The sequence below is a fragment of the Entelurus aequoreus genome, linkage group LG18 (assembly GCF_033978785.1).
Source record: "Entelurus aequoreus isolate RoL-2023_Sb linkage group LG18, RoL_Eaeq_v1.1, whole genome shotgun sequence".
NCBI classification, from domain to species: domain Eukaryota; kingdom Metazoa; phylum Chordata; class Actinopteri; order Syngnathiformes; family Syngnathidae; genus Entelurus; species Entelurus aequoreus.
The window spans coordinates 4,852,482-4,877,281 of record NC_084748.1 but is presented as its reverse complement, the minus strand read 5'-3'; the positions used below and the strand labels follow the sequence as shown (position 1 = coordinate 4,877,281).

General features: G+C 35.5%; 1 protein-coding gene across 2 annotated transcripts; it reads left to right on the top strand.

The window, feature by feature from the left end:
* Nucleotides 1-1,671: 1,671 nt before the first annotated feature.
* Nucleotides 1,672-24,424, top strand: fam161a (FAM161 centrosomal protein A). Of its 2 annotated transcripts, none has more exons than XR_009821810.1 (7): nucleotides 1,672-1,923; nucleotides 7,411-7,622; nucleotides 12,532-13,557; nucleotides 13,716-13,883; nucleotides 13,948-14,040; nucleotides 23,053-23,180; nucleotides 23,242-23,379. XR_009821810.1 is itself a non-coding variant. In XM_062026328.1 (7 exons), the coding sequence occupies exons 1-7, from the start codon at nucleotides 1,768-1,770 to the stop codon at nucleotides 23,531-23,533; spliced, it is 2,082 nt and encodes a 693-aa protein (XP_061882312.1). In that variant the 5' UTR covers nucleotides 1,672-1,767; the 3' UTR covers nucleotides 23,534-24,424. The 2 variants fall into 2 exon arrangements, 1 of the variants encoding a protein (XP_061882312.1); XM_062026328.1 differs by having other exon boundaries at nucleotides 13,941-14,040; nucleotides 23,242-24,424.
* Nucleotides 24,425-24,800: the final 376 nt, after the last annotated feature.

Sequence of the window (24,800 nt, the reverse complement as noted above, 5' to 3'; positions counted from 1 at the left end):
ATCCGAGGTCGGGTCGCGGGGGCAGCAGCCTAAGCAGGGAAGCCCAGACTTCCCTCTCCCAATCATAATCATTGTGATTAATAATTATATAATACTATTAATTGCATGTAAAATTAAAACATTTAATTGCTAATTATATGATACTAATAATTGCATGTAAAATGCAAATAAAATGGTAATTACTATTTATTGCAACTAAAATTTAAATAAAATGTCTGATTACTAGTTATTTCATACAAATGATTGCACTTAAAATTTAAATAAAATGTCTGATTACTAGTTATTTCATACAAATGATTGCACTTAATATGTGATTACAAATTATAATGTTATTAATTGCATGTAAAATGTCAATGAAATGGTTGGTTACTAAATATATAATACTATTAATTGCACTTAAAATGTAAATTAAATGATTACTTATCTTGGTAAATGCACTTCAAATGTCTGATTACTACTAATTATAATACTATTAATTGAACTTACAATGTAAATAAAAATATTAGTAATTATATAATACAATCAATAGCACTTAAAATGTTTACTAATTATATAATACTATTGCACTTAAAATGTATACTAATTATGTAATACAATTCATTGCACTTAAAAGGATAACTAATTATAATTAGGGATGTCCGATAATGGCTTTTTGCCAATATTCGATATTCCGATATTGTCCAACTCTTTAATTACCGATACTGGTATCAACCGATATATACAGTCGTGGAATTAACGCATTACTATGCCTGATTTGGACAACCAGGTATGGTGAAGATATGGTCCTTTTTTTAAAAATTTATTTAAAAAAAGTAAGATAAATAAATTCAAAACATTTTCTTGAATAAAAAATAAAGTAAAACAATACAAAACAGTTACATAGAAACTAGTAATTAATGAAAATGAGTAAAATTAACTGTTAAAGGTTAGTACTATTAGTGGAGCAGAAGCACGCACAATCATGTGTGCTTACGGACTGTATCCCTTGCAGACTGTATTGATATATATTGATATATAATGTAGGAAGCAGAATATTAATAACAGAAAGAAACAACCCTTTTGTGTGAATGAGTGTAAATGGGGGAGGGAGGTTTTTTGGGTTGGTGCACTAATTGTAAGTGTATTTTGTGTTTTTTATGTTGATTTAATAAAAAAATAATGATACCGATCATTTTTGATATTACATTTTAAAGCATTTATCGGACATCTCTAATTATAATACTAATAATTTCACTCATGATTACTAATAACACTATTAATTGCACTTAAAACGTCTGATTATGACTAATTACAGTCCAAGTAAATGCACTTAAACTGTTATGTCTTAACTGCAGACGTAAAGTGGGAGTTTATTTTGAAATATGTGCTTTTGTTTTGACACCGATCAACCAGAAGTTGCGCGTAACTCCGTAAGCTTGAGGGGAGACGGCTACTGCTCAGTTCGCACTTGCGCACTCGTTAGTGGCGAAAAATATTATTTGACATTTTATTTACATTGTAGCCGAACTAAATTAACGACAGTACACACAAATGCATTTAATAATATTATAATTGTTTATTGATATTATTATGTTTTAATAAAAGAAACAGACGGGCCTTCCTTCTACGTCATTTCCTTAGCGACAAGCCGCCACTCCGTTGCTAGGCAACACCGGCTTCCTGCTCAAAGACAGCCGGCTGCTGGCACGCGCCGGCTCAGCGCGCTTACGCTAACTTTTTAAAATCGGACATTTTCAAGTGTCGAAGGCGGTAAAAAGTGTTTTTTTTATGGCCGACGCGCACAGGAACAACGTGCTGGTCACGTCGTGTCTCAGGAGGCCCGTGGACCCTCACACCAAGGCGCCGCTAGCGTCCTATGAGCGGGAACAGGCGGCGTCCTACTCGGCCACTGGTCACGTGGGCAGCCGCCACTGCGAGGAGGAGGTAACAAGATGGCCGCCAAATGACTCAGCAAATATTTACCACAATCGGTCAAAGTCAGAATATCGTTAGAAACATCATGTTCAAAGTTAATAAACATCATGTTCAAAGTTAATAAACATCATGTTTAAAGTTAATAAACATCATGTTTAAAGTTAATAAACATCATGTTTAAAGTTAATAAACATCATGTTTAAAGTTAATACTTCATTGCGTCATTAAATGTTACATTGATATGTTGGCGGACACTTTGAGGTCAGGTGGTTCTTTGTGAGGATTTAATGAGAACATTGAAGTCAAAAGTGCTAACCCTTGCTATTTTCTAATTGTTAGCATATTAGCATGCTAGCTATTTTTTAATAACTCGGTTCACAATTGTTAGCATATTAGCATGCTAGCTATTTTTTAATGACCCGCACACAATTGTTAGCATATTAGCATGCTAGCTATTTTTTAATGACCCGCACACAATTGTTAGCATATTAGCATGCTAGCTATTTTTTAATAACCCTGTTCACAATTGTTAGCATATTAGCATGCTAGCAATTTTTTAATGACCCGCACACAATTGTTAGCATAATAGCATGCGAGCTATTTTTTAATGACCCGCACACAATTGTTAGCATATTAGCATGCTAGCTATTTTTTTAATGAAGCGCACACAATTGTTAGCATATTAGCATGCTAGTTATTTTTTAATGACCCGCACACAATTGTTAGCATATTAGCATGCTAGCTATTTTTTAATGACCCGCACACAATTGTTAGCATATTAGCATGCTAGCTATTTTTTAATGACCCGCACACAATTGTTAGCATATTAGCATGCTAGCTATTTTTTAATAACCCTGTTCACAATTGTTAGCATATTAGCATGCTAGCAATTTTTTAATGACCCGCACACAATTGTTAGCATAATAGCATGCGAGCTATTTTTTAATGACCCGCACACAATTGTTAGCATATTAGCATGCTAGCTATTTTTTTAATGAAGCGCACACAATTGTTAGCATATTAGCATGCTAGTTATTTTTTAATGACCCGCACACAATTGTTAGCATATTAGCATGCTAGCTATTTTTTAATGACCCGCACACAATTGTTAGCATATTAGCATGCTAGCTATTTTTTAATAACCCTGTTCACAATTGTTAGCATATTAGCATGCTAGCAATTTTTTAATGACCTGCACACAATTGTTAGCATAATAGCATGCGAGCTATTTTTTAATGACCCGCACACAATTGTTAGCATATTAGCATGCTAGCTATTTTTTTAATGAAGCGCACACAATTGTTAGCATATTAGCATGCTAGTTATTTTTTAATGACCCGCACACAATTGTTAGCATATTAGCATGCTAGCTATTTTTTAATGACGCGCACACAATTGTTAGCATATTAGTATGCTAGCTATTTTTTAATGACCCGCACACAATTGTTAGCATATTAGCATGCTAGCTATTTTTTAATGACCCGCACACAATTGTTAGCATATTAGCATGCTAGCTATTTTTTAATGACCCGCACACAATTGTTAGCACATTAGCTATTTTTTAATAACCCGCACACAATTGTTAGCATGCTAGCTATTTTTTAATGACGCGCACACAATTGTTAGCATATTAGCATGCTAGCTATTTTTTAATGACCCGCACACAATTGTTAGCATATTAGCATGCTAGCTATTTTTTAATGACCCGCACACAATGGTTAGCATATTAGCATGCTAGCTATTTTTTAATGACCCGCACACAATTGTTAGCACATTAGCTATTTTTTAATAACCCGCACACAATTGTTAGCATGCTAGCTATTTTTTAATGACCCGCACACAATTGTTAGCATATTAGCGTGCTAGCTATTTTTTAATGACCCGCACACAATTGTTAGCATATTAGCATGCTAGCTATTTTTTAATGACCCGCACACAATTGTTAGCATATTAGCATGCTAGCTATTTTTTAATGACCCGCACACAATTGTTAGCATATTAGCATGCTAGCTATTTTTTAATGACCCGCACACAATTGTTAGCATATTAGCATTCTAATATTAGCATGCTAGCGTTTTTTTAATGACCTGCTCATAGTGGTTAGCATTAAATATTAGCATGCTAGCTTTTTTTCCCCCCTAATTTTGCAGGTATTCACTTCAGTGTCAATATTTTGTTACCCGACAAATGATTCATGTTAGCATGCTAATGTGGTATGCTAGCTTTTTTTTTTTTTAGCTAATTTTGTAGGTATACTTCTAAGTCCTACTCTGCTACTTAATGACCCTGAAAGGGACAAGTGGTAGGAAATGGATGGATGGATGCTAACGTTAGCATGCTAGTATTTTAAACCACATTTTCAGGCTCGTACCTTGAAGTATTATATTTTGTAATTTGATGTTACTGTTCGCGTTAGAGTTAGCTAGCCTTTTCAGCCCAGTGTCAGATATTTCAACTGGCACTAAAAAACATTTTAGCATCCACTCACTGGCTCCCAGTTCATTTTAGAAAAAAATTGAAAATATTGTAGTTTGTTTTATTTTGTTTTGTTTTTCAAAGTGGTGACCCTCGCCCCTTCCTTGTTTGTTTCATGGAAGCTGCTTTTATACCCAATCATGGCACCCACCTGTTCCCAATTAGCCTGTTCACCTGTGGGATGTTCCAAATAAGTGTTAGATGAGCATTCCTCAACTTTCTCACTCTTTTTTGCCACTTGTGCCAGCTTTCTTGAAACATGTTGCAGGCATCAAATTCCAAATGAGCTAATATTTGCAAAAAATAACAAAGTTTTCCAGTTGGAACGTTAAATATCTTGTCTTTGCAGTCTATTCAATTGAATATAAGTTGAAAAGGATTTGCAAATCATTTTATTCTGTTGTTATTTACCATTTACACAACGTGACAACTTCACTGCTTTTGGGTTTCCTATTTCTTTGACAAAAAATCTATATATTGTCCTGGTTTTGAAGGTGAAAACTAGCAAACTAGCCCCCCATCCTTTAGTTTGTGTTTGTCCACATTCTGGGTGTAATCCTTCATCCTGTTTGTTCACGCACATTCCTCCTTTGTGTTGCGCTGATCTCATGCCGCCATGTTGAGTCACCCCCGGTGGGTCGGCCATATGCTCCACCTCCACCCCAAATGCCCTAATCGGCTCACACCCGAGACCAGCTCTGCAGGCTCGAGGCGGCACTTTGTAGCCAAACACGCTAACATGACCTATAGAATAGAATAGAAAGTACTTTATTGATCCCTGGGGGAAATTCAGCACCACAGTTTGCTCACAATAGACAATAAACACCTCAGTATTTTTTACATGTGAATAACATAAATACAGTCTATTATACAGCATTATTCACATGTGAATAACATAAATACAGTCTATTATACAGCATTATTCATATGTGAATAATATAATTACAGTCTATTATACAGCATTATTCACATGTGAATAACATAAATAAAGTCTATTATACAGCACTATTCATATGTGAATAAATAAATACAGTCTATTATACAGCATTATTTACATGTGAATAACATAAATACAGTCTATTATACAGCATTATTCACATGTGAATAATATAAATACAGTCTATTATACAGCATTATTCACGTGTGAATAACATAAATACAGTCTATTATACAGCATTATTCACATGTGAATAATATAAATACAGTCTATTATACAGCATTATTCACATGTGAATAATATAAATACAGTCTATTATACAGCGTTATTCACATGTGAATAACATAAATACAGTCTATTATACAGCATTATTTACATGTCAATAATATGAATACAGTCTATTATACAGCGTTATTCACATGTGAATAATATAAATACAGTCTATTATACAGCATTATTCACATGTGAATAACATAAATACAGTCTATTATACAGCATTATTCACATGTGAATAACATAAATACAGTCTATTATACAGCATTATTCACATGTGAATAATATAATTACAGTCTATTATACAGCATTATTCACTTGTGAATAATATAAATACAGTCTATTATACAGCATTATTCACATGTGAATAATATAAATACAGTCTATTATACAGCATTATTCACATGTGAATAACATAAATACAGTCTATTATACAGCATTATTCACATGTCAATAATATAAATACAGTCTATTATACAGCATTATTCACATGTGAATAATATAATTACAGTCTATTATACAGCATTATTCACTTGTGAATAATATAAATACAGTCTATTATACAGCATTATTCACATGTGAATAATATAAATACAGTCTATTATACAGCATTATTCACATGTGAATAACATAAATACAGTCTATTATACAGCATTATTCATATGTGAATAACATAAATACAGTCTACTATACAGCATTATTCACTTGTGAATAATATAAATACAGTCTATTATACAGCATTATTCACATGTGAATAATATAAATACAGTCTATTATACAGCATTATTCACATGTGAATAACATAAATACAGTCTATTATACAGCATTATTCATATGTGAATAACATAAATACAGTCTACTATACAGCATTATTCACATGTGAATAATATAAATACAGTCTATTATACAGCATTATTCACATGTGAATAATATAAATACAGTCTATTATACAGCATTATTCACATGTGAATAACATAAATACAGTCTATTATACAGCATTATTCACATGTCAATAATATAAATACAGTCTATTATACAGTATTATTCACATGTCAATAATATAAATACAGTCTATTATACAGCATTATTCACATGTGAATAACATAAATACAGTCTATTATACAGCATTATTCATATGTGAATAACATAAATACAGTCTATTATACAGCATTATTCACATGTCAATAATATAAATACAGTCTATTATACAGCATTATTCACATGTGAATAACATAAATACAGTCTATTATACAGCATTATTCACATGTCAATAATATAAATACAGTCTATTATACAGTATTATTCACATGTCAATAATATAAATACAGTCTATTATACAGCATTATTCACATGTGAATAACATAAATACAGTCTATTATACAGCATTATTCATATGTGAATAACATAAATACAGTCTATTATACAGCATTATTCACATGTCAATAATATAAATACAGTCTATTATACAGCATTATTCACATGTGAATAACATAAATACAGTCTATTATACAGCATTATTCACATGTGAATAACATAAATACAGTCTATTATACAGCATTATTCACATGTGAATAACATAAATACAGTCTATTATACAGCATTATTCACATGTGAATAACATAAATACAGTCTATTATACAGCATTATTCACATGTGAATAACATAAATACAGTCTATTATACAGCATTATTCACATGTGAATAACATAAATACAGTCTATTATACAGCATTATTCACATGTGAATAACATAAATACAGTCTATTATACAGCATTATTCACATGTCAATAATATCTTTGCCCCTCCCCCCAGGTGGAGCCCGAGGTCCCGGGCCCCGCCTTGTACGAGGGAGACTACCCCCGGTGGAAGGGGGAGCGCATGGACCTGCGTGAGATCTACTTCTCCAACGAGGAGTACTACAGCAAGCTGGAGGAGAAGAAGAAGGCCCACCTGCGCAACATGGCGGAGCTGGAGAACATGTACCACCACAAGCTGCAGCTGCACGCCGGCGACGCCGCTCAAAGGTCAGCGCCGTGTTACCTTCTTACTGCGCTTGGCCTGACGGGGGGCGCTATGGCTCTTTTGATGCGATTTATACTTTTATACAGCATCAAAGCCTTTTAAAAGCAGGACCATTTGATTATTCCTAAAAACAACATGGCTGGACACTTAATTAGGTACACCATCCAACAACAGCTTTTGATTTACAGCAAAACATCCAAGAAACAAGAATGATAAATTACAGTAGAAATTGTTTGTGAATGTTGTACAGAAATATACGGAGCCCCTAAAGGAACATGGGGGAATTTTTTTTTTCATACGCACGAAATACATGTCTAAAAGAATTTTAAAAATAAATAAATAAAATATATATGTATATATTTATTTTTTTTACAACTTTATAAAAAGTTTCTCGTGTGCACGAGATACATGTCTAAAAAAATTTTTTTTAAAAATAAAAACATTTTAAATTTTATTATATAACTTTATAAAAAGTTTCTCGTGCGCACGAGATACATGTCTAAAAAAAAAAAAAAAAAATTATTAATTTTTAATTTTTTTTTTATAACTTTATAAAAAGTTTCTCCTACGCACGAGATACATGTCTAAAAAAATTTTTTTTTAAATAATTTTTTTAATTTTTATAACGTTATAAATTTTCTCATGGGAGATACATGGCTAAAAAAAAAAATTATACATTTTTTTATTTTTATAACTTCATAAAAAGTTTCTCGTACGCATGAGATACATGTCTAAAAAAAATAAATTATGAATTGTTTTTCTTTTTTTTATAACTTTATAAAAAGTTTCTCGTGCGCACGAGATACATTTCTAAAAAAAAAAAAAAAAAAGTTTTATTTTTTTATATAACTTCATAAAAAGTTTCTCGTGCGCACGAGATACATGTCTAAAAAAAAAAATTATACATTTATTAATTTTTTTTTATAACTTTATAAAAAGTTTCTCGTACGCACGAGATACATGTCTAAAAAAATAAAAAAAATAATATTTTTTTTAATTTTTATAACGTTATAAAAAAATTCTCGTGGGAGATACATGGCTAAAAAAAAAATTATACATTTTTTTATTTTTATAACTTCATAAAAAGTTTCTCGTGCGCACGAGATACATGTCTAAAAAAAATAAATTATGAATTGTTTTTCTTTTTTTTATAACTTTATAAAAAGTTTCTCGTGCGCACGAGATACATGTCTAAAAAAAAATAAATTATGAATTGTTTTTCTTTTTTTTATAACTTTATAAAAACTTTCTCGTGCGCACGAGATACATGTCTAAAAAAAAAAAATTATGAATTGTTTTTCTTTTTTTATAACTTTATAAAAAGTTTCTCGTGCGCACGAGATACGTGTCTAAAAAAAAATAATTATGAATTGTTTTTCTTTTTTTTATAACTTTATAAAAACTTTCTTGTGCGCACGAGATACATGTCTAAAAAAAAAAAAATTATGAATTGTTTTTCTTTTTTTTATAACTTTATAAAAACTTTCTCGTGCGCACGAGATACATTTCTAAAAAAAAAAAAAAAATTTTAATTTTTTTTATTTTTTTATAACTTTATAAAAAGTTTCTCGTGCGCACAAGATACATGTCTAAAAAAAAATAATTATGAATTGTTTTTCTTTTTTTTATAACTTTATAAAAAGTTTCTCCTACGCACGAGATACATGTCTAAAAAAATTTTTTTTTAAATAATTTTTTTAATTTTTATAACGTTATAAATTTTCTCATGGGAGATACATGGCTAAAAAAAAAAATTATACATTTTTTTATTTTTATAACTTCATAAAAAGTTTCTCGTACGCATGAGATACATGTCTAAAAAAAATAAATTATGAATTGTTTTTCTTTTTTTTATAACTTTATAAAAAGTTTCTCGTGCGCACGAGATACATTTCTAAAAAAAAAAAAAAAAAAAAGTTTTATTTTTTTATATAACTTCATAAAAAGTTTCTCGTGCGCACGAGATACATGTCTAAAAAAAAAAATTATACATTTTTTAATTTTTTTTTATAACTTTATAAAAAGTTTCTCGTACGCACGAGATACATGTCTAAAAAAATTAAAAAAAATAATATTTTTTTTAATTTTTATAACGTTATAAAAAAATTCTCGTGGGAGATACATGGCTAAAAAAAAAATTATACATTTTTTTATTTTTATAACTTCATAAAAAGTTTCTCGTGCGCACGAGATACATGTCTAAAAAAAATAAATTATGAATTGTTTTTCTTTTTTTTATAACTTTATAAAAAGTTTCTCGTGCGCACGAGATACATTTCTAAAAAAAAATACAAAAAAATTTATAATTTTTTAAAATTTTTTTTATAACTTTATAAAAAGTTTCTCGTGCGCACGAGATACATGTCTAAAAAAAAAAAATTATGAATTGTTTTTCTTTTTTTTATAACTTTATAAAAACTTTCTCGTGCGCACGAGATACATGTCTAAAAAAAAATAAATTATGAATTGTTTTTCTTTTTTTTATAACTTTATAAAAAGTTTCTCGTGCGCACGAGATACATGTCTAAAAAAAAAAATTATGAATTGTTTTTCTTTTTTTATAACTTTATAAAAAGTTTCTCGTGCGCACGAGATACGTGTCTAAAAAAAATAATTATGAATTGTTTTTCTTTTTTTTATAACTTTATAAAAACTTTCTCGTGCGCACGAGATACATGTCTAAAAAAAAATAATTATGAATTGTTTTTCTTTTTTTTTATAACTTTATAAAAACTTTCTCGTGCGCACGAGATACATTTCTAAAAAAAAAAAAAAAAAATTTAATTTTTTTTTTTTTTTTATAACTTTATAAAAAGTTTCTCGTGCGCACAAGATACATGTCTAAAAAAAAATAATTATGAATTGTTTTTCTTTTTTTTATAACTTTATAAAAAGTTTCTTGTGCGCACAAGATACATGTCTAAAAAAAAATAAATTATGAATTGTTTTTCTTTTTTTTATAACTTTATAAAAAGTTTCTCGTGCGCACAAGATACATGTCTAAAAAAAAATAATTATGAATTGTTTTTCTTTTTTTTATAACTTTATAAAAAGTTTCTTGTGCGCACAAGATACATGTCTAAAAAAAAATAAATTATGAATTGTTTTTCTTTTTTTTATAACTTTATAAAAAGTTTCTCGTGCGCACGAGATACATGTCTAAAAAAAAAAATTATGAATTGTTTTTCTTTTTTTATAACTTTATAAAAAGTTTCTCGTGCGCACGAGATACGTGTCTAAAAAAAATAATTATGAATTGTTTTTCTTTTTTTTATAACTTTATAAAAACTTTCTCGTGCGCACGAGATACATGTCTAAAAAAAAATAATTATGAATTGTTTTTCTTTTTTTTTATAACTTTATAAAAACTTTCTCGTGCGCACGAGATACATTTCTAAAAAAAAAAAAAAAAAATTTAATTTTTTTTTTTTTTTTATAACTTTATAAAAAGTTTCTCGTGCGCACAAGATACATGTCTAAAAAAAAATAATTATGAATTGTTTTTCTTTTTTTTATAACTTTATAAAAAGTTTCTTGTGCGCACAAGATACATGTCTAAAAAAAAAACTTACACATTTTTTTTATAACTTTATAAAAAGTTTCTCGTGCGCACGAGATACATGTCTAAAAAAAAAAAAAAATCATAAATGTTTTTCTTTTTTCTATAACTTTATAAAAAGCTAGCATGCTAATATTAGAATGCTAACAACTGTGAGTAGGTCATTCAAAAAAGCTAGCATGCTAATATTTTAGCATGTTTGCATTCTGGCTTTTTTTTTAAAGATTATTTTGCAGCTTTACATCTCAAAGTCTAATCTTTAGATACTGTTAGCATGCTAAACGTAACATGTTAGCACATGCTAGCTTTTTTTTGCTGAACACACGCTAACTGTTGGCATGCTAGCAGATTAGACTCTGAGATGTAAAGCTGCAAAATAATCTTAAAAAAAATAAAAATAAAAAACCAGCATGCAAACATGCTAAAACATTAGCATGCTAGCAATTGACTAACATTAGCAAGGAGCATTTTTACTTTGGAAAGGTTTGAATCTGTTGAGAAATGTTTGAAAAATTGCCTTTTCAATTTGAATGGGAAAAAAATGTCCTGGAAAATGTGGGATTTTTGGTGAGAATAACAAAAAAAAAAAAAAGGCATCGTTTGAATCTTACGGAGCCCCTAAAGGGACATGGGGGAAAAAAATTTTTTAATAATTTTGTTTTAAATTTTATTTTTTTAGACATGTATCTCGTGCGCAGGAGAAACTATCTCGTGCGCAAGAGAGTTTTTCGTGCGCACGAGATACATGTCTAAAAAAATAAAAATTAAAAATTAAAATTATAATTGTTTTTTGTTTTTTTTATAATTTTATAAAAAGTCCCGTGCGCACGAGAAACTTTTTATAAAATTATAAAAATAAAAAAATTAGATTTTTTTTTTTTTTAGACATGTATCTCGTGTGCACGAGATAGTTTCTTTTTATAAAATTATAAAAAAAAAACAATTATAATAATTTTTTGTTTTTCTAAAAAAAAAAAAAAAAAAAAAATTATAATTGTTTTTTGTTTTATTTATAATTTTATAAAAAGTCCTGTGCGCACGAGAAACTTTTTATAAAATTATAAAAATAAAAAAATAAAAAATTAGATTTTTTGTTTTTTTAGACATGTATCTCGTGCGCACGAGATAGTTTCTTTTTATAAAATTATAAAAAAAAACAATTATAATAATTTTTTGTTTTTTGTTTTTCTAAAAAAAAAAAAAAAAGATAAAACACATTTCCCCCATGTCCCTTTTTAGGGGCTCTGTAGAATCTGGTAAAAACTGTGAAAAAAGAATGTTTGCATTCGATGGTGTACCTAATGAAGTGACCATCAAGAGTCCCGAGTGAGCAAACTGTGATGTGTTTGTAGCGTGCCAGCGTCACGCCGCCTGAGGAAGTCGCACTCGGCCGCGGAGCTGCGGAGAAGTTCGGGGCCGTCGGACTCCTCGGACTCTGACGAGGACGGCGTGGAGAAAGGCCGGCTGTTCTCGCCCAAAGACTACATTAAGAACATGTGGAAGGACTTCCAGCTCTCGCCTCGCATCCGCCACCTGTCTTCCTCGTTGCCGGGCGACCACAGGGACCTGCGGCCGCAGAGAGAGAAGAGGCGGAGCCACCGGCCCACCGTGCCCAAGCCCTTCCGCATGACTCTGCGCGAGGCCGAGCGGCGCAGGCGCGGCGTGAAGACGCGTTCCGAGATGGAACTGGAGAACGCGGAGCTCCGACGGCAGCTGGAGGAGCTGACCGAGTGCCAGAACAAGTTTCGGGCCAGCCCGGTGCCGGCCCACGTCCACCTGCCTCTCTACGAGGAGCTGAAGGAACGCGACGAGGAGCGCCGCAGGAGCACGCGGGAGCGAGAGCAGCGCCACCTGCGGACGCTCTCCAAGCCCTTCAGCTTCCTGGAGAGGGAGCGGCTGAAGAAGGAGCAGCGCCAGCCTGCCCCGCCCGCCCAGCAGGACCGCCTCAAGCCCTTCAAGGCCAAGCCGGTGCCGCGGTCGGTGTACGCCGCCACGTCCGGCGAGTGGCAGCAGGAGGAGCGGCCGCACGAGCACGTCAGGAGGAGCCAAGATGGCGGCCTGGCGGCCTTCTCCCACAAGCCCCAGATCATCAAGGAGGTTCCAGACTTTGAGGCCAGTTTCCAGCGCTTCCAGAAGAACATGGAGAGGAGGAGAGAAGTGAAGACCACCACCACGTGCGAGCCCTTCACCTTGAGGACCTCTCAGATGTCCCCTCCCCGCCACCGCGTCACGGCGGGCGGCGAGAAGGAGCGCTCGCTGCGATGGCCGTACTTGGACTCCCCCAGGAACTCCAGTCTGTGTTCTTCACTCTCTGGCAGCATGGAGCTGCTTCCCGCCAGGATCACCGACGCCACCAAGAAACGCCACGAAGCCGTGAGGTACCTCAACAGGCTCCTCCCCCCCGCCAGCCTAGACCTTAGCCACCTCCACAGCGTCTGAGTCCGAGCCCCCACCCCACCCTTTGATCCTCGCAGTGTCCCTCCGCCCCTCCACCCCCACACCTGTCCCCGCCCCTCACCCGTCCCTGTGTGAGCAGACAGGTGCTGGAGCGCAGGAGGAGGGCGGAGCAGGAGGAGGAGCGCCGCCAGGAGACACAGAAGGAGCGCCAGAAGAAGATCCAGAAGCTGGTGCAGACGCGCGCCCACGCCCACGACCCCCACCTGGCACTCTCGCAGACCCACGCCGGCAAACTGACAGAATTCAGGTGAGGAGGACTGCACCTGCTGCCCAGGCCACGCCCACAATCTCCCTACCTGTCCAGGAAGCAGGACCGCCAGCGCAGGAAGGAGTACCGGCAGGAGATCAGGGAGATCAAGGAGCGAGTCAAGGGGAGGCCCCTCCTCCTGGAGCAGGTGGCTCAGGTGAGGGACACTAATACTACACAATCTACACACTTAATACTACACTATGTACACACTTAATACTACACCATGTACACACTAATACTACACAATCTACACACTTAATACTACACTATGTACACACTTAATACTACACTATGTACACACTAATACTACACTATGTACACACTTAATACTACACCATGTACACACTAATACTATACAATCTACACACTAATACTACACAATGTACACACTTAATACTACACCATGTACACACTTAATACTACACCATGTACACACTAATACTACACAATCTACACACTTAATACTACACTATGTACACACTTAATACTACACCATGTACACACTAATACTATACAATCTACACACTAATACTACACAATGTACACACTTAATACTACACCATGTACACACTTAATACTACACCATGTACACACTAATACTACACAATGTACACACTAATACTACACAATCTACACACTAATACTACACTATGTGCACACTAATACGACACAATGTACACACTAATACTACATGATGTACACACTAATACTACACTAAGTGCACACTAATACGACACAATGTACACACTAATACTACACAATGTACACACTAATACCACACAATGTACACACTATGTACACACTAATACTACACAATCTACACACTAATACTACACAATGTACACACTATGTACACACTAATACTACACGACATACACGCTAATACTACACGACGTACACACTAATACTACACGACATACACGCTAATACTACACGACGTACACACCCATACTACACGACGTACTCACCAATACTACACGACGTACACACCCATACTACACGACGTACACGCCCATACTACACGACGTACACACCCATACTACACGATGTACACACTCATACTACACGACGTACACACCCATACTACACAATGTACACACCCATACTACACGACGTACACACCATTACTACACGACGTACACACCCATACTACACGACTTACACACCCATACTACATGACGTACACACTCATACTACACGACGTACACACCCATACTACACGACGTACACACCATTACTTTCACGGCTTACACACCCATACTACACGACGTACACACCCATACTACACGACGTACACACCCATACTACACGACGTACACGCCCATACTACACGACGTACACACCCATACTACACGACTTACACACCCATACTACACGACGTACACACCCATACTACACGACGTACACACTCATACTACACGACGTACACACCCATACTACACGACGTACACACTCATACTACACGACGTACACACCCATACTACTCGACGTACACACCCATACTACACGACGTACACACCATTACTACACGACGTACACACCCATACTACACGACTTACACACCCATACTACACGATGTACTCACCCATACTACACGACGTACACATCCATACTACACGACGTACACACTCATACTACACGACGTACACACCCATACTACTCGACGTACACACCCATACTACACGACGTACACACCATTACTACACGACGTACACACCCATACTACACGACTTACACACCCATACTACACGACGTACTCACCCATACTACACGACGTACACATCCATACTACACGACGTACACACCATTACTTTCACGGCTTACACACCCATACTACACGACGTACACACCCATACTACACGACGTACACACCCATACTACACGACGTACACACCCATACTACACGACGTACACACCCATACTACACAATGTACACACTCATACTACACAATGTACACACTCATACTACACGACGTACACACTCATACTACACGATGTACACACTCATACTACACGATGTACACACCCATACTACACGACGTACACAACCATACTACACGACGTACATACCCATACTACACAATGTACACACTCATACTACACAATGTACACACTCATACTACACGACGTACACACCCATACTACACGATGTACACACTCATACTACACGATGTACACACCCATACTACACGACGTACACAACCATACTACACGACGTACATACCCATACTACACAATGTACACACTCATACTACACGACGTACACACCCATACTACACAATGTACACACTCATACTACACGACGTATATATGCTACACAAACTTTTAGTGCATCTACATGCTTACTATATAAGCAATCTAACCATTTAGCTTATGCTAACATATAATGGAAAATCCCATAGACGGGCTAACAGAATTAGCATCACAGGCATTATGAGGTTTTTTCCCCCAGCAACATCTAACAGACGAGATTAATGTCTCTCAGATTTACTTTAGAAAAGAGAAGTGTTGGATACTTCTCTTTCTGTTGATGTTGTTTACAGTCCAGCTGACTTTCTTCATGCACGGCGCCCCCTAGAGCAAGACGCCGCTTTAGTTTGTTTACTAACATTAAAAGATCCAAAACGGATGCCTTGCTGATGTATGTGACATACTTCATATGATGGACACTCCTGAAGATAATAATATACTTTATGTATTTTTGTACTAATGCTGGAGATGATAAAAGGCTGGGCGATACGGCTGAAAACTGTATCACGATATAAGTGATATCGGTCGATGGCGATAATTGATATTTTTGGTGGCCTATGGAAAATAAGGAGCAGGATGAAAAATATGTTATATTTGAAATGTACCTTCTTGTGATTATAATCCCTTAGCTTTTAAGCATGGAAAACACTCAAAAGTAAACAAAATAGTCCAATCACATGGAACACTTGTTAATAAGCTCTTAAAATGAAGGTGCAAACATAAGGAATATGTAAGAAATGCTCAATGTAATGCATGTAGGGTAAGAAAAGGGTTCACCACGATCGTTACATGTTAAGTATTCATTTAGCTGCGGTGCAACAATATTTTTTTAGGATTTAGGGGACGGCGTGGCCGTGCCAGCAACCAGAGGGTTCCTGGTTCAATCCCCACCTACTACCAACCTCGTCACGTCTGTTGTGTCCTTGAGCAAGACACTTCACCCTTGCTCCTGATGGGTGGTGGTTAGGGCCTTGCATGGCAGCTCCCGCCATCAGTGTGTGAATGTGTGTGTGTGAATGTGGAAATAGTGTCAAAGCGCTTTGAGTACCTTGAAGGTAGAAAAGCGCTATACAAGTATAACCCATTTACCATTTTAGAGATTTTGGGGAGGTGCGACACCAGCCGGTAGTTCTACACCCGAGGTTAGGTCTTTTAAGCAGAGGGTGAATACATGAATACATATGAACATAGAGCAACCTGAAGAAGTATTTTCTGCAGGTTTAGTGGCAAGGAGTTACAGCTGTGCTCTAAAGGTGGTGTGGTATTAGCAGTCTAAAAAGTTGGTGTGGTATTAGCAGTCTAAAAAGGTGGTGTGGTATTAGCAGTCTAAAAAGGTGGTGTGGTATTAGCGGTCTTGCCTTGCATCATTTACACACCACATTGGTCTCAATTAGAGATGTCCGATATTATCGGCCGATAAATGCGTTAAAATGTAATATCGGAAATTATCGGTATGGGTTTTTTTTTATTATCTGTATCGTTTTTTTTTGTTTTGTTTGTTTTTTTTTTACACTCATTCACACTCATTCACACAAAAGGGTTGTTTCTTTCTGTTATTAATATTCTGGTTCCTACATTATATATCAATATATATCAATACAGTCTGCAAGGGATACAGTCCGTAAGCACACATGATTGTGCGTGCTGCTGCTCCACTAATAGTACTAACCTTTAACAGTTAATTTTACTAATTTTCATTAATTACTAGTTTCAATGTAACTGTTTTTATATTGTTTTACTTTCTTTTTTATTCAAGAAAATGTTTTTAATTTATTTATCTTATTTTATTTTACTAATTTTTTTTTTTTAAAGTACCTTATCTTCACCATACCTGGTTGTCCAAATTAGGCATAATTATGTGTTAATTCCACGACTGCATATATCGGTTGATATCGGTATTGGTTGATATCGGTATCGGTAATTAAGAGTTGGACAATATCGGAATATCGGATATCGGCAAAAAGCCATTATCGGACATCCCTAGTCTCAATATTGGCAAAATCCCCCGAAACTTTTCCTCTTTCATCCACAATTTCTTCATTTTGACTTTTCTCTTCTCACTCCATGCAAAGAATCGAGCAAACTTGACACTGTCACCTGATTGGCTGTTAGCGTGTCACGTGCCTGCGTTTCTCGGTCACCAGGGAGCGAGTGTCTTTGTTCATGCAACCAACCTTGCTTCCATACTTCCGCTTTCTTTTGACGAATTGTACACATTTTATCTATATATGGTGATACATATAGATTTAATTGATGATGTATTGTATGTATAATTAAAGTTAAAGTAGCAATGATTGTCACACACACACACACACACACACACTAGGTGTGGCCACATTATTCTCTGCATTTGACCCATCACCCTTGATCACCCCCTGGGAGGTGAGGGGAGCAGTGAGCAGCAGCGGTGGCTGCGCCCGGGAATCATTTTGGTGATTTAACCCCCAATTCCAAGCCTTGATGCTGAGTGCCAAGCAGGGAGGTAATGGCTCCCATTTTTATAGTCTTTAGTATGACTCGGCCGGGGTTTGAACTCACGACCTACCCATCTCAGGGCGGACACTCTAACCACAACGCCACTGAGTAGGTATAATATATATATATAATACATGTATAATTCATGTACTAACAGTGTTTTGGTGTAGATCAGGGGTCGGCAAACCAAAATGTTGAAAGAACCATTTTGGTCCAAAAAATAAATAAAAAATCGGTTTGGAGCCGCAAAAAATTAGAAGCCTTCTATAAGTGATATAATGAAGTCAACACATGATGTACGTGTCTGTATTAGTTGTATTAGCCTACTATCAAAATGACTTTAAAAGTCTTATACAAGTGTTATAATGAAGACAACACATGATTTAAAGGCCTACTGAAAGCCACTACTAGCGACCACGCAGTCTGATAGTTTATATATCAATAATGAAATCTTAACATTGCAACACATGCCAATACGGCCGGGTTAACTTATAAAGTGACATTTTAAATTTCCCGGGAAATATCCGGCTGAAACGTCTCGGTATGATGATGTATGCGCGTGACGTAGTCAGTTAAACGGAAGTATTGGTACCCCGTAGAATCCTATACAAAAAGCTCTGTTTTCATTTCATAATTCCACAGTATTCTGGACATCTTTTGCAATTTGTTTAATGAACAATGAAGGCTGCAAAGAAGAAAGTTGTAGGTGGGATCGGTGTATTAGCAGCGGACTACAGCAACACAACCAGGAGGACTTTGTTGGAGAGCAGACGCGCTAGCCGGTGACCTCACCTTGACTTCCTACGTCTCCGGGCCGCCAACCGCATCTGTGATCGGGTGAGGTCCTTCGTCACACCGTCGTTTGCTGGAACGCAGGTGAGCACGGGTGTTGATGAGCAGATGAAGGCTGGCTGGCGTAGGTGGAGAGCTAATGTTTTTAGCTTAGCTCTGTGAGGTCCGGTTGCTAATTTAGCTTCATTGGCGTCGTTAGCACAGCATTGTTAACCTTCGCCAGCCTGGAAAGCATTAACCGTGTATTTACATGTCCACGGTTTAATAGTATTGTTGATTTTCTATCTATCCTTCCAGTCAGGGGTTTATTTATTTTGTTTCTATATGCAGTTAAAGCACGATGCTATCACGTTAGCTCGTAGCTAAAGTGTTTCACCGATGTATTGTCGTGGAGATAAAAGGCACTGAATGTCCATTTCGCGTTCTCGACTCTCATTTTCAAGGGGATATAGTATCCGAGGTGGTTTAAAATACAAATCTGTGATCCACAATAGTAAAAGGAGAGAGTGTGGAATCCAATGAGCCAGCTTGTACCTAAGTTACGGTCAGAGCGAAAAAAGATATGTCTTGAACTGCACTCTAACGGTCCTCATCCACGAATCTTTCATCCTCGCTCAAATTAATGGGGAAATCGTCGCTTTCTCGGTCCGAATCGCTCTCACTTCTGGCCGCCATCACTGTAAACAATAGGGAAGTTTGCGGAAATGTTCAGCGGACTACGTCACGCTCCTTCCGGTACGGGCAAGGCTTTTTTTTGTCAGAGACCAAAAGTTGCGATCTCTATCGTGGTTGTTCTATACTAAATCCTTTCAGCAAAAATATGGCAATATCGCGAAATGATCAAGTATGACACATAGAATGGATCTGCTATCCCGGTTTGAATAAAAAAAATTCATTTCAGTAGGCCTTTAAGTGTCTATATTAGCTATATTAGCCTACTTTTATTTTTACAACATTGGAAAACATTAGTAATCCTTCTCAGAGGGTGAGATAACTCCTGGAAATGACTGTCTTGGAATGGCCAAAGGTATAGATGTGTGTGTCCAAGTTAAAGAAAATGGCGAGCCGGCTTCTTCTAATGAATTTATTAGAATCTATGCAAGCTGGGTAATGTTTTGCTGTGGTCTGGAACAACATGGCACACAAACAACTATCAGAAATGCAGCCAATATTACATACAGATAATACGTCACGAGGAATGCAGATACAAATTAAATACACAGAGGACATAGGAAATTAAATGAGCTCAAATATACACTACCGTTCAAAAGTTTGGGGTCACATGGAAATGTCCTTATTTTTGAAGGAAAAGCACTGTACTTTTCAATTAAGATAACTTGAAACTAGTCTTAACTTTAAAGAAATACACTCTATACATTGCTAATGTGGTAAATGACTATTCTAGCTGCAAATGTCTGGTTTTTGGTGCAATATCTACATAGGTGTATAGAGGCCCATTTCCAGCAACTATCACTCCAGTGTTCTAATGGTACAATGTGTTTGCTCATTGGCTCAGAAGGCTAATTGATGATTAGAAAACCCTTGTGCAATCATGTTCACACATCTGAAAACACTTTAGCTCGTTACAGAAACTACAAAACTGACCTTCCTTTGAGCAGATTGAGTTTCTGGAGCATCACATTTGTGGGGTCAATTAAACGCTCAAAATGGCCAGAAAAAGAGAACTTTCATCTGAAACTCGACAGTCTATTCTTGTTCTTAGAAATGAAGGCTATTCCACAAAATTGTTTGGGTGACCCCAAACTTTTGAACGGTAGTGTACGGTACCTACAAGTGAGGCATAATGATGCAACATGTACATAAAGCCAGCCTAAATAGCATGTTAGCATCAATTAGCTTGCAGTCATGCAGTGACCAAATATGCTTGATAAACACTCCACACAAGTCAACAAAGCTCACCTTTGTGCATTCACGCACAGTATAAAACGTTTGGTGGACAAAATGAGACAAAGAAGGAGTGGCATAAAATATGTATTTCTCTGGCATGTTATAAATAAATAATGATAAATGGGTTATACTTGTATAGCGCTTTTCTACCTTCAAGGTAAAGAAAGTTATACATGTAAACAAACTACGGTGAGTTCAAGGACTGCCAAAATGAGGACAAAACGGCGCTTGCCAAATACTCTCATCATCAGAGAATCATGTTTAATATAAACAGTGGGATTTCTAACTATTAGGGAGGATTGTGTCATGTTGTCCTCCTACAGAAACCCTATTAAAACAAAAAATATATTTTTCCCCCCATCTTTTTTTTGTTTTCATACATTTTTGAAAAAAGCCGCGGGTTGCAGACGCAGTGTTTCCCACATATTCATTTATTTGTGGCGGCCCGCCACAAAAGAATTACGTCCGCCACAAATAAAAATAAAAAAATAATAATTTTTTTTTAAAATAATAAAAAATAAAATATATATTTTTTTGTTTTGTTTTGTTTTTTTGTCCTGTCCAGCTTCTCAGGCAAATCATATAGTAGATGTAGATGCCCATATCGGCTGTTCAAATTTACTTTACAAAAGAGAAGTGTAGGATACTTCTCTTGTTGCCTTATTTGTATTTGACTTTATTAAATGTATTTATATTATCATTTGGTGCAGCCGGGCCGGAGCAGGAGGGGATAGAAAGAGAGAAAAAATTATTATTATGGGGACGAGAGGGGGATTAGACAGAGAGACAAAAACAACAACATCAAACACAACAACAACAATAGAGCAACATCAGCAAATACGACATGTACAAATATGATGGTAAAAGTAATAGCAAATAAGCAGTTAGCGAAAATAAAACACAATACAGAAATGACAATGAGCATTATTACACTACAAATGGAGCAATACAAATACCAATAGAAATAGCGCTATTGATAATGAACAATACCAATACTTTACCTTTATTATCAACAATACAGTTGTTCAAATGCAACAATACATATACGTAATGATAACTTGAGATACGAAAGAATGCAGAAAAATGGAGGGGAAGAAAGAGAAGCAACCTACATTAATTAACCTTGTAGATTGTTATATTAACAATAGGTTAGGCTTTGTCAGTGAGCTCTTTGTTCAGTGGATCAGATGTTTGATGAAGCTCTGTGTCTATCTACCACCACTACTGTTTTCTGTTTATTTGTTACTGACTGTGGCAGGACACCTCTGCCTCTGTTTCACTTTATGTTGCTGGTAAATAATATGGTTGTAGTAGTAGGCTAAAGTTAAATTATTTAGTATGCACTAATTAAAGGGGCAGAGCTTTAAGAGACATTTTAGCTTTTATATTTTATAAGATATATTTTTTGTAAGAACCACAATTAATAAATATATTTCAGTGAATAACTTATTGTTCAAATCTGTATATAAATATGTACATAAAGTGTTGTAATTATATTGTAAAATGGATGGACGTTTAAAACAAAACTGTTATTATTAATTAGTATGTATACATTTTTTGAGCCTTTTTAGAGAAAATCATATCATTGTAGTCAATTATGCAAATTACTCGATGATGTCATGGTGACCACGCCCATGACCACGCCCCCACCGCCACAGGTATCTTGGCAGTTTATGGGAAACACTTGAGAGCCCTGGTGTAGATGGTCTGGTGTACTTCCTCATGTTTGTCCCACCAACAGAAGAACGCCAAGCAGGCGGCCGAGAAGCGCTTCGCCGACACGCTGCTCGGATGTCATCTGAGCGAGGACTTCCTCAGCAGGAAGGCGGCGTCATGGCGTCGCCGCCGGGTTGACGACGACGACACCGGGTAAATGTTGGTCCGCCATCAACGGCGATGAAGACGCTCATTCTTCTCTCGTGTCTCCCAGCGAGCAGACGGAGTCGGACGGCGTCCCTTTGGAGACGGTGGTCCTGGACCATGAAGACCAGGGGGTCCTGGACCATGAAGACCAGGGGGTCCTGGACCATGAAGACCAGGGGGTCCTGGACCATGAAGACCAGGGGGTGGGAGCGGAGGAGGAGGAGGAGGAGAAGGGAGCTTCACGTCACGACAGCGAGGACGAAGACGAGCATGGTTCCCGTGGAAGTTGTCACTACTCTGACGACTACTGTGAGGACGGGGAGGAACATCCCAGCATGACAGCAGAACATGATGCATGATGAACATCTGCATTATTCCATCTAGAGAGGATTTATGATATAGACTCCACATTGGCTGCTGGGGCGCAGGACATTTGGCAGCCATCTTGAAAGGGGCATCTACTGGTGTTGCAGCAGCAGAAACATCAACACACTGCAAAAAGTGAAATCTAAGTAAGATGAAATATCTCAAATAAGGGTGATATTTGTTTATTCTCTGTCTGATAAGATCATTCTTCTCACTAAGCAGATTTTATGCTAGAGCAGGGGTCACCAACCTTTTTGAAACCAAGAGCTACTTCTTGGGTAGTGATTAATGCGAAGGGCTACCAGTTTGATACACACTCAAATAAATTGCCAGAAATAGCCAATTTGCTCAATTTACCTTTAACTCTATGTTATTATTAATAATTAATGATATTTACACTTAATTGAACGGTTTAAAAGAGGAGAAAACACGAACAAAATGACAATTACATTTTGAAACATAGTTTATCTTCAATTTCGACTCTTTAAAATTCAAAATTCAACCGAAAAAAAAGAAGAGAAAAACTAGCTAATTCGAATCTTTTTGAAAAAAATTAAAAAAAGAATTTATGGAACATCATTAGTCATTTTTCCTGATTATGATTAATTTGAGAATTTTGATGACATGTTTTAAATAGGTTAAAATCCAATCTACACTTTGTTAGAATATATAACAAATTGGACCAAGCTATATTTCTAACAAAGACAAATCATTATTTCTTCTAGATTTTCCAGAACAAAATTTTTAAAAGAAATTCAAAAGACTTTGAAATAAGATTTAAATTTGATTCTACAGATTTTCTAGATTTGCCAGAATAATTTTTTTGAATTTTAATCATAATAAATTTGAAGAAATATTTCACAAATATTCTTCGTCGAAAAAACAGAAGCTAAAATGAAGAATTAAATTAAAATGTATTTATTATTCTTTACAATAAAAAAAATAAATTTACTTGAACATTGATTTAAATTGTCAGGAAAGAAGAGGAAGGAATTTAAAAGGTAAAAAGGTACATGTGTTTAAAAATCCTAAAATCATTTTTAAGGTTGTATTTTTTCTCTAAAATTGTCTTTCTGAAAGTTATAAGAAGCAAAGTAAAAAAATTTATGAATTTATTTAAACAAGTGAAGACCAAGTCTTTAAAATATTTTCTTGGATTTTCAAATTCTATTTGAGTTTTGTCTCTCTTAGAATTAAAAATGTCGAGCAAAGCGAGACCAGCTTGCTAGTAAATAAATACAATTTAAAAAATAGAGGCAG